At 41.6% G+C, this 10,484-nt stretch overlaps 2 protein-coding genes across 3 annotated transcripts; one reads left to right on the top strand and one right to left on the bottom strand.

Annotated features, from left to right (window-relative positions):
- Positions 1-830: 830 nt before the first annotated feature.
- On the top strand, positions 831-3,981 carry LOC125552807. 2 transcript variants are annotated; one of them, XM_048716492.1, is made up of 9 exons: positions 831-1,168; positions 1,765-2,032; positions 2,330-2,382; positions 2,472-2,508; positions 2,689-2,754; positions 3,043-3,141; positions 3,219-3,372; positions 3,454-3,530; positions 3,623-3,981. In XM_048716492.1, the coding sequence occupies exons 1-9, from the start codon at positions 1,062-1,064 to the stop codon at positions 3,689-3,691; spliced, it is 930 nt and encodes a 309-aa protein (XP_048572449.1). In that variant the 5' UTR covers positions 831-1,061; the 3' UTR covers positions 3,692-3,981. The 2 variants fall into 2 exon arrangements, with proteins under 2 accessions (XP_048572449.1, XP_048572450.1); XM_048716493.1 differs by having other exon boundaries at positions 887-1,168; positions 1,751-2,032.
- Positions 3,982-5,186: 1,205 nt separating this feature from the next.
- Positions 5,187-8,981, bottom strand: LOC125552808. The gene is made up of 5 exons (XM_048716494.1): positions 8,814-8,981; positions 7,532-7,798; positions 6,839-6,970; positions 6,611-6,727; positions 5,187-5,799 (listed from the first exon to the last, which is right to left on the bottom strand). The coding sequence occupies exons 2-5, from the start codon at positions 7,796-7,798 to the stop codon at positions 5,464-5,466; spliced, it is 852 nt and encodes a 283-aa protein (XP_048572451.1). The 5' UTR covers positions 8,814-8,981; the 3' UTR covers positions 5,187-5,463.
- Positions 8,982-10,484: the final 1,503 nt, after the last annotated feature.

Genomic DNA, 10,484 nt, shown 5'->3' on the forward strand with positions numbered 1-10,484 from the left:
TTGCGGGTTCAATAGTAGTTTATTCCGTAATAATAGAGTTACAATCGAGAGGCAAGAGCTCCTCAATACATGGGGGGCCACTTCCAAGCCACACAGTTGTGGCTCGCTCTGAACGACTATACCCTGCCAGACAATCTGCAACTCTATTTTGAGTTCTATGTAGCTTCTGTGAAATAAACTCTCTACCGACCATTAAAGACTTAATCTCAGCAACTAAATGACCATAAACCGAACTAATCAAACTTGACCCGGAGAGACAAGAAAGAGCAGTCGAAGAGTCAGGTTGCACCAGAATAGGTAACTCGGTATGCTGACGGACGAGCGCCATGCCGATCATTAACACATGTATCTCCGCCTCAAGAGCCTCATTGCAGTTAAACAAGAACCGATAAGCAGCAAAAACAACCGATCCATCATGTCTCCGGAGTATAAATCCTGCCGCCGCCGTTCCATCCGCCTCCATAAAAGATCCATCCGCTGAAAGAGCTAACATGTTATATGGAGGTGGTGGGCACTACAATATCTCTCCTCTGCTCCCATAAGTCATTAAACATGCATGTTTCCTTTGATCATTTCTTCCATTGCCGTGCTTTTCTCCTTAGCACATGTGCTACAAACCTACAATGGCAACCACAAGAATAATGCAATGAATGAATAGATGCACTATCATTATTTGTAAACAAAATCAAAATGCCCTATATAGCCAATCATGTAGTCACTCACAAGTCACGCGGTAGAGCTGCGGGGCCACGGCGCCGAGACGTGGGCGCTTCCTGCGCACGAAACAAGCTGTAGGCGGCGGCCATCCACCGGAAAATAGGCCCCAATCCATCAAACCGGACGCGTCAGGCCCACAGAAACGGATAGAGCAGTCCTACTTCTACTAGCAGAGAGCCGAAGGCAGCGAGGGGGAAGCAGCCGCGAGGTTGGTGGTGCGGTGCCCGGTAGACCACGGCGCACGCCAACCCCGGACCCCGCCGCGCCCAGCATTTCCCCTCGCCGCGCCGCCGAGGAGTACCTCCACCCCCCGCCCCCTTGGACCGGGCGCTAGCAAGTCCGGGATGGCGAGCGGAGCCGTCGCGCCGCCGCCACCGCCGCTGGCCGGCGGGCGGCGCGGCTTCGGCGGCCGGGGAGTCCTCCTCCGCCGGCGCCTCGCCGCCACGCCGATGTGAGCACCCTTTATCCGCTTCCTATCATCCTATGTTCGCGGTCGGTTTGGTCGCCGGGTCCGTGGACTGCTTACACTGGTAGCTTTTCTTGGTCGAGGAACGAGGGATTTCGTCTTCTTACTTCTCAGTCGCTGATTGCAGCAAAGGAAGGGGCATGCCTGCTTGAATAGGGAGGAATTTAGGATCGGATTCGCGCCCTTATTTGTGGAATTGTTGTTGGCTAATTCACCAATTATTACCGGTTTATTCGCCCGCATTTTGCTAAGTTTATTCCCAAGCGAAGAAGATAAAATACTTCTCTGTTGTTCTACTAGAAATCCAAAAATGCTGCGGACTGTAGGATGATTTTTTTCGTGGATGCAGAACTGCGCAGTACTTTGAAAACATCTCATTACTTATCATGTGGTTGTGATTCTTGTGAAGGGAGATACTCGCCGTATGACTAGAACACAATTTTATCTGGATTAGGTTTCTGAATCTTGTGATTCCCTCTTGCTTTGAAAGCATAGATATGTAAAAAAGCAACGCCACACTTACATTTTATTGTATCCATGTTGTGCATTATTTTCATGCAAAATCAGTTTTCTTCTTTCAGGAAAGATGAGCCCGTGATTTCTACAACCGGCGGAAAAGAGGAAATGATTTCTCATAGTGTTAATGTTGCCAGAAAAGCATCCATCCCTGGTGTCTCATCAAACATATCCAATAGGACACCGGTGACACCAACACCTTTGCAACCACCAGAACCATCCGATCTCCGTTTCAATCGTCTTCGACCCTCGATTGAGAAAAGTGATTGCAAATACACAAGATATTTCGGTCGCTATGTTGCTCGGGAGGCTATAATGGATGAGGAATACTGGGTATTATTCTTGTTACTTGTAGAAAATATGCAATCGCTGATTTTGTGCAATAACTTAAAGTCCTCCACTTCTGAGTGACATGGTCAGCGCATGTGTTTATGATGAGTTAGTGACAATAATTAATAAGCTACCTGTCTTTTGTTTCTCATGCTAATAAGCTCAGTGCATGAGATCTATAGATACTAATATTTACATTCCAAATCATGAACCGTAACAATTTAGTTGGTGCTATGAAGTAACGAAATAAAATTTACATTACCACTATGCCTTACATCTCTTCTTACCAAGACCTTATAGATCGCCGCATGGTTGAGAGCAGAAGATCACTATGAAGATCAGTCAGGCGATCGGTTAGTATTTAAATTACAGTGTTGATGAACTTTTTGTTAGTAATATCCTTGTAACTAAAACCTATTCTACTGTTGTTTTCTCACTGCAGCTATGTTGAAAGCTTTAAAAGAAAGTTTGCATCACAGGTACGTGTGTAATCAGTTAGTCATATTTTTGGGTTACTCAGGCAATTGGGATGGTAATGATGTCGACACGTGCCCATTTCCACCAGCTGATCATTTAATAGTTGACGTTCTGCTTCACTTGTAGCCGTATATCATTCTTTTAATATATCAAATGTATCATCGTCGGTCATCTCACTGCAGGAATTTCATGCTTTAAAGAAGCGATGTGGCAGGCAGGTTGGAGAGAAGTATACCTGTTTTGTTGCGGTATGAGAGTAAAGCTGTTTGTAAGCCATTTATTAATGCATTTTTAAATCAAGCATGTTAGTTCACGAAATAGCATGTTATGCTAGTTCTGAAATATGCTTTGAGGGAATCAAGACAAGCGAAAGTGGCTACCCAACAACCTTCAAGTTAAAACTTCAGTTTCTGTTAGAGATCTTTTGTGAAAATTATTTAGGTCTACATTGTCAATCACTCTTAAAAGTTGCTTTGATGATAATTTCCTTTATTTCACGGTTAATTAACATCTCGTCTACGGTAATAATATTGCAGGTAAAGAATGATGACGTCACACGAACTGTGGTGAATAGTGTTGTTGGTACAGTAGATCTATGTGTTAGGCATCCTCTACATGGGGAGACATACCCTGCGGTATGGAAAATAGCACCAATACCTTTGTATTACTCCTATCTGTGTCTTTAGAAGTTACATTTGGAAATTATTCGCAGGAGCCTGGAAACACACCATTTTACTCTAGAATCTATCAGCCAGATCAGCCAAAATTTGGATATTTAACCAATGTTTGTGTTGCTAAGTATGCACGGCGTCAAGGGATTGCCAGCAACATGTTGTTATTGGCCATCGATGCTGCAAGACTCGATGGTAAAGCATTAGGCTTGTCTGGAATTGTAAAACCACAGATAATACTAGTTCATCTGCTGATACCTTCTCCCCTTGTTGCAGGTGCTGAAAGCATTTATATTCATGTACATAAGGATAACTTGCCAGCTCGGAGGCTCTATGATCATGTAGGATTCAAGGTATATACAATTTTCTTTTCAAAAAAAATTTGCATTCTTCCATTTAGTTATAGAGCTCTAAGTTGAATTGCTCTTATGTTGGTTATTTGTAGATGGTTGACATGGATGGTGCTCGCCAGTCATCAGATCTGTGCTTACTCTCCTTCAATTCTATGCACTAGGCTAGTTAACAGGGGATTTATTCCCATATCCTTTGTGCAGGTGAAAGTATGCCATCAGTCCTCTTGATTTAGAAAAAGCAGGACGGTGTCGGTGAATATGTTTTACCATCTTGCACATGATAAAAGCTTGTAAAGTTCAAAATCCTTGGAATCGTCTACATGGGACGACAGTACCAGTGTCCAGAATGCTGTTGATGTGTGTGTGGGCTTTTCATCTGAATGCTTCGGTTTTTTTTATTATTATTACTGTACAGTTTGTGAAGCAAGCCCATTTGATGGCTCTGGGTTCATTCTTGTGAGTCTTCAAGAAAAAATGTACATCCATGCTACTCCCTTCGTTCACATTTTTAAGTCATTTCAGACGGCTCAAAATGGACTGTTTTGTACATTGTCTGAAATGTCTTCAAGGTCTAATAAAAGTGAACAGAGGGAGTAACAAACATCTGTAATAAGAACTGTGATTAAGTTCCTTCGGCCATAGTTGGACCCGGCCTTTTAGTTTTTGAGTCTACAATTCTATGTTTGGCTAGTGCCGACCGAACGGGCCAACTGGGGCAAGGTGCACAGCCTGATTATAGATTAAAAACACCTGAAGATCATAAATTTTTGGTAATAATAATAATAATAATAACTTGCATGAGCCAAATCTGTAATAAGCTAAACCCTCACAATTGTAACATGATTGCTTTGCATAAAATCATTTGTTATTTATCTTTTGATCCGCTAAAATGGAAAACATGGAAAATTCAGTTATGAAAATAAAATCCCTAAATTGGAAAAAGTACAAGTTGGGGTTATATTCATGGATCATTCGCATTCATGTCATATGCATATACACATGTATATTCTGCTATTCTCTCTGGACTGTCCTTATCCAACCACTCGATGTTCTAACAAGTTCACTTCTGAAACCTTGAGTGAAACTTGAAGTCCATTTCTTTGTTTATGTTGATATATCAATATGGCTTTGAACCAAAACCTGCGGTCATCAGTTCGTGAAACCGAACAAGTTCAGACCGGATCCCGTTCCGTGCTGAAAGTTTGAGCAATGCTGGGCTCTAACAAAGGCAAACCTGGCATGGGAGTACGAATTCTTCACACTCTATGCTATGTTAGGCAAATCCAGTAGCCAAACCTCCCTACCCTAGTGATCATGCCATCATGGCTGTCACTTAAGCAACCTTACTGATTGTAAATCAGACAATCTAAAATCCAGTGATCAAAGTTACTGCATGAGCCAAATTTAGTGATCATGGATGGATTTTAGTACAAAACTAACTAAACAGTACCCTAGCGTTTGCGGCTTGTTCTGGCAGTGACAATGGTCGTTCACCGGTCTAGGGATGATTTGTACTTCTGATGAACTTTTATAATCGATCCGAATCCTTTTCATAAGAGAAGTATGGTATTGCCATCATTACACTGGTGCCTACATAGAGGGGTTCTTGAGAGACGGTTGAACCGCACCTCACAAATTGCCATGTAGTAATAAAAGTAAAGATATAATGACCATTGCAAGGTCGCTTGTTGTTCATCTCGATTCATTATAATATTTTATACAGGAACCCGCAATGGATTGTCAACGTACAACTTTGATATATAACAAGCATAAGCATCCCAACCTCAGTTTCAAGTTTTGAGATGCATCAAGTCATTTTCCCCAATGGTAGAGTAACACAGAAACAAAAATGATTGTGTATATAAAAGTATTATTGCGAGCTCCAACATGAAGAAATGCCCTGAAACCTATATGCCCCATTTGCTTCTTGCGCTCAACGAGGCAGGTCGAACAGCTCAGGCAGATGCGCATTCGTGAGCTTGGTCCTTTTAGTGATCTCTTTCTGCTTCTTCTTGGCCTTTGGCTTTGGTCGCTGGCCATGGATCTGCGCCGCTGCACGCCGCTTGGTCGTGTCGGTTGCTGGCTTGTGCCCGTTCTTCAGCAGCTCCTTCTCGATGTCAATCATGTCCCGTGGCAGCTCTATCTCCCGGTACAGCTGCTTCAAGTCGGCATCGACCTTGATCTTCGATTTGGGATCATTTGGGTACACAATGTCTTCCTGGGAGTCCATGCTTGACAGCCACCACACATCACCAGAGGCTTTGAGAGCCTATAAGCAGAAAACGAGATTTCAGCTATATACATCAGACTTCAGGGCTGAATTCCTGGTTTGCTCACACGGTCACACCATTGCGATAAAGAGCAAAAGCTACAAGTAACACCAATACTTAACACTGATCAGTAAGCGATCTGCCTAGTTTCAGTATATTGGAACTAACTAATCGTGCTTTGCAGCTCTATTTATCTGCAGAAAAGAATCACCACTATGGTACTGCAAGTAATTTCACTGATTCATTATGGTTGTGTTCCATCAGACACCAAGAAACACTGTTTCCAAGCAAATAAATTGGCTGTCATGGGACACATCAACTTCATGTATTCCTCGCTGATTCAAGCTAACTAAATATCGAATTTTAGTGCTTAGCCCAAGGGCTGTGCTGTTGTGTACAATCCATCAACTTCAATTATTTACTAGCAGTGAAGTAATCAACCATTGAAATATTCCAATAACCACTAGAAGTGCACACAAAGGCAACAACTAACATTAAATTTTAACCTCCATAGAAGCTCGAGACCCTGTTAATTGTTCCAAGAAAAGGTGGCTTTGCGCATTATGCGATAATAAGAATTTTGGAACATAACCAGTGGAAGCCTAGCTAACTGTACTTTACATATACGTAAACAAAAACAAGGATCGCTAAAAGATCACAACATTAAAGTCTTGAACCTCTGTACATAAGACTACTTGGTTTCTGAATACAGATACAGTTAGTTCAACCATCAAACTAGTGCACAGCATGCAAAATAATGTAGCACCTACCAGATTTCTCAAAATCTTAAACCAAGAACAATATAGTCACCTGTAGATCATCCAATACGGTTGGATATGAATCCTTGACCTCCACAACAGGAAGACCCTCAGGAAACCTTCTGATCAAATGAAGCAATTGATCTTTCCCCTTCAAATCATGCTTGGACTGCATAATTTCAAAAGGCGGGTCAATATGCAACCTAATATGAGAAAGACGAAGTCTTTCACAAAGGAAAATAACTATCTCATTTATCAAAATAATCCTCGATGCAATTACCTTGTAAGAGAAACGCTTCCCATCAAATTGTACTTTGGGATTGTTCGTCAGACTATCAAAGACTGCCTTGTTACTATTAATTGCAACATATGTTGCTTCATTTATTTGCTCTGCTGTATAAGCAAGTCTTGTCTGCAGGTTCACAAGAAAAGAGGGGTATTATTTTACACAGAACACATTATAACATATATTTCAGGACAAAAAATTGTAAGAGAACGTTCTTTTTGTTACTGTACTACAAAGTCTTTCATTAAGGTAATAAGTTGAAAAGACATCATGAATTAAATATGTGAAATAAGGTGCAGAATCGTTTTTCAGACTTGAATAAACATCTCTATTTTTGCGTTAGGACCACCAGTATCTGATAATTGAGAGTGCAATTGTATATTATTTGTCACTAAAAGCAACAGTAATATCATATGACATCACTGTTCTGGTCGTTTTATCATTACCCAGAGATAATTAGCACCGTACATTTTTCTCTAACCCAAAGACATCATAAGCAACAGTGAAACCTATCCAACAAATCACCTGTTGTCCTATAAGGCTCAGAACAACTTGCTCTGCATGGTATTAATACTACTAGCTATTTTGCAAGGCAAAACAGAAAACAGAGAAACGTATCGCACTATGCATGGGGTGGAATAATGGACGACGAGGTAATCCCATCAAGTTGAACTTTTGGCAAGTTACCTTGTAAAGCAGTTCAATAACTAATTTGATCTGTGCTCCAACAGGAGACTTCCTCACTGAATTGATGTGTTGAAGCCTTTCAGTATCATTTGAGAATTTAATAGCCTGTATCTGTTTTGCTGGAGCTGACGGGGCATTTGCTGGTCTAGACCTTGGAGCATTGTGGGACTTTGTGGTTGAAGCTTGGGTTGCAGCAATGCTGGATAGAGTTGTCTGGCATCTCTCCTGCTGTTGTTTAAATTTGCTGAGGCGTTCATTAAGAGCCATCTGGACCAAAGATTGGCAATGCAAGATTAATGACATGGCACCCAACAATATAAACAGTCACATGGAACAGGACACCTGACTATCTGCTTGGTATGAGCAAAACCAAAATAAAAGAAATGCATAAATTACACTGCATGTTGAACCAGGCAGATTATTACCACATTGGCTTCAACTTTGATATTTTCTAAAGAAATAATGATCATAAATTGATTAGGAGTAGTACGTTTAAGGTGATCCTAATTACGCAATACCTTTACGTACAATCAGATAGATATAACCAAACATATCATATGTTTCTTTTCTGCATCATGTTTCCACTTTGCATTCAGTGTGTCCTTATGAATTGACATTGGCATTCCAACAAGCTTTCCTACAACTCATGAGTTAAACCAGTTATGCTGTATTCACCTTTGTTCATCCAACTTAAGTGCTGAACCCACTTAAAACTTGGATTTTGTAGCGTAATGGATTACTTTCTTGCCTGACTCTAGTGAGGAACGGTTTAAATCCCATGTCGTTGTGGTTGAGGAAGTGATACTAAAACACAGGAATTATGTTCAGATCACATGTGTTATGAGCCCTCTATCTAACATAGTGAGGTATCAGTTCTACTCAAGCAATCCACAAAAATCAGCCTCTGATGTTGGATTAAGTGAGGACGCATGTGTACATCATTTCACTGTATACTCAGCATCAAATTCGGGTGCAAAATATCCAGAAAACACATTAGCAGACTAATGAATGGGTCTGTATGGCATCAACCCAAATCCAACTTCACAATTCGAGACATTTCGCAAAAAAAAAAAACGCAGCTAACAAAGGGGGGCGATCACTCGTTCCATCAAGATTCAATCCCGATAAGATCCTACTAAACCGCGTCCAAGATTCTCCGATCCCGATCACGATTCAGTCTATGAAACCAAATCTCAACCCGGGGAAAGCAATCTAATTGGGTCAAATCAATCAACGGAGAACTGATGGACGCGGGGGGGTCTGGGGAGTAGGGAACCCGTACTGGATCCGCGGCGGCGGGGCCGATCCGGCAAGCTCGAAGCGCCCTTCGGCGAGATGCCGGCGGCTGAGCGGCGGAGGGGCCCGGCGGCGATGCGGGGGGGGGGGGAGACGGACGCTGCTGCCTCGCTTCCTGGCTCGCCTAATATCTCTCTTGTGCTAGCGCTGCGGCTGGAAACGTACGTCACCGCATATGAGGACCGGAATGATGTGAGTGGTGGGCTCACATGGGCCTAAATGGGCTAAAGAGGAGGATGTTTCTCGGACGCGCGGCTGCCGAGCGACCGCGGGCCCATGGGCCCGTGGTGGATGAGAGAGATGGCCGATGGCGACGGTGGACTGGCTCCTTCTCGATACCTCACGGTCATGAGACACACTCAGGCCCTGTTTGATAGCTCTGCATTTTCTATGTATTTGAAGAATACTACAGTTTTTTCAAACACCATGGTTTTAATTACAGTGAGCTGTTTGGTTTTCATAAAAAACTGTAGTTTTAATACTATAGTATTTCTCAAAACACAGTATTTCCTCTGTTTTAAAAAAAAAGAACCCCGAATCTCTTTTTTTTAAAAACTGAACAGGCAAGAAACTAGGCCCGTCTTGTTCTTCTTCCTCGTTTGCTTCCAAGCCGTAGCTGGAGATAGTCTCGCCGCTGCTTCTTCGTTCGCTTCCAAGCCACCTCCTTTCTTACTTGATGCATCACGTGTCATGCTGGTCATATGTTTGAAGTAATGCTTGGGAGGAGCTTGACCGCACGGTTCCAGTTTATGCGCCCCTCCACGTGGTGCGCCCGTCTGCTACGCCGTGTTGCGGGCTGTTAGATCCTAGCTCCAGGCGCAGCTCCGGATGCCCCTTGACAGCAACCCGGAAGAGTGCCAATGAGTTCATGAGGTGACACAAGTCGTGTTGTGGTAGTTCGATTGCCTCCTCTTTGGTAAGCTACAGGCCCAACTATGGGCATACTCGTTGCAGTTTGGTAGTGGCCTTTGTGCATGGCCATTCAAAATTTGTGCATGTGGGGTGGCCTTTGTGCATGGCCGTTGAGTTTGTAACAACTGGATAGCTAAGGAGAAAACGGCTAGCTAGCTAGCCAATTTACGTGGATATATGCAACACCAGCCAAACAGTCCAAGTATTCTCAATACTTCAAAATACTGTGATTTTTTTTAATCCGTGAACATTTTTTGATATTGTGAACAATTCTAGAAATTTATATGTTTTAAATCTGCTATTTTTACGAAATAATTATATTTTTTAAGTTCATATTATTATTTTTTAAATTGGCGACCATTGTTTTCAATTTGGATTTCTCCTTTTTGAAATTCGTGAATATTTTTTACATGAATTTTCTTTGAAATTCGCACATTTTTAGAATTTGCACTTATTTTTTATATTTGAAAATTTTTAAATTTCGTGGACATTTTGTGATCCAGGGAACATTTTTTGAAATCCAGAACTTACTTTGAAATTTGTGAAGATTTTTCGAAAATTCAATATTTTTAAAAATTTATTTTTTATATATATTCAGAAACATTTCTTTCAGTCTAGGACCAATTTTCGAAATTTGTGAACAATTTCTTAGTGCATATTCCTTGAAATACTTGTTCATTTTTAGAATTTGCAAACATTTTTTGAAATTTGATACTTTTTATATTTGTGGATATTTTTTTGAATC

The sequence above is a fragment of the Triticum urartu genome, chromosome 4 (genome assembly GCF_003073215.2).
Source record: "Triticum urartu cultivar G1812 chromosome 4, Tu2.1, whole genome shotgun sequence".
Lineage (NCBI taxonomy): Eukaryota > Viridiplantae > Streptophyta > Magnoliopsida > Poales > Poaceae > Triticum > Triticum urartu.

What these genes read in the sequence shown, in the direction of transcription:
- LOC125552808 (XM_048716494.1), bottom strand. Translation starts at nt 7,798, where the DNA reads ATGGCTCTTAATGAACGCCTCAGCAAATTTAAACAACAGCAGGAGAGA. An exon ending in TTATTGAACTGCTTTACAAG is followed by an intron (nt 6,971 to 7,531) that starts GTAACTTGCCAA and finishes GTGAACCTGCAG; the next exon opens with ACAAGACTTGCTTATACAGC. An exon ending in GGAAGCGTTTCTCTTACAAG is followed by an intron (nt 6,728 to 6,838) that starts GTAATTGCATCG and finishes GAAATTATGCAG; the next exon opens with TCCAAGCATGATTTGAAGGG.
- LOC125552807 (XM_048716492.1), top strand. Translation starts at nt 1,062, where the DNA reads ATGGCGAGCGGAGCCGTCGCGCCGCCGCCACCGCCGCTGGCCGGCGGG. An exon ending in TAATGGATGAGGAATACTGG is followed by an intron (nt 2,033 to 2,329) that starts GTATTATTCTTG and finishes AAGACCTTATAG; the next exon opens with ATCGCCGCATGGTTGAGAGC. An exon ending in AGTATACCTGTTTTGTTGCG is followed by an intron (nt 2,755 to 3,042) that starts GTATGAGAGTAA and finishes ATAATATTGCAG; the next exon opens with GTAAAGAATGATGACGTCAC.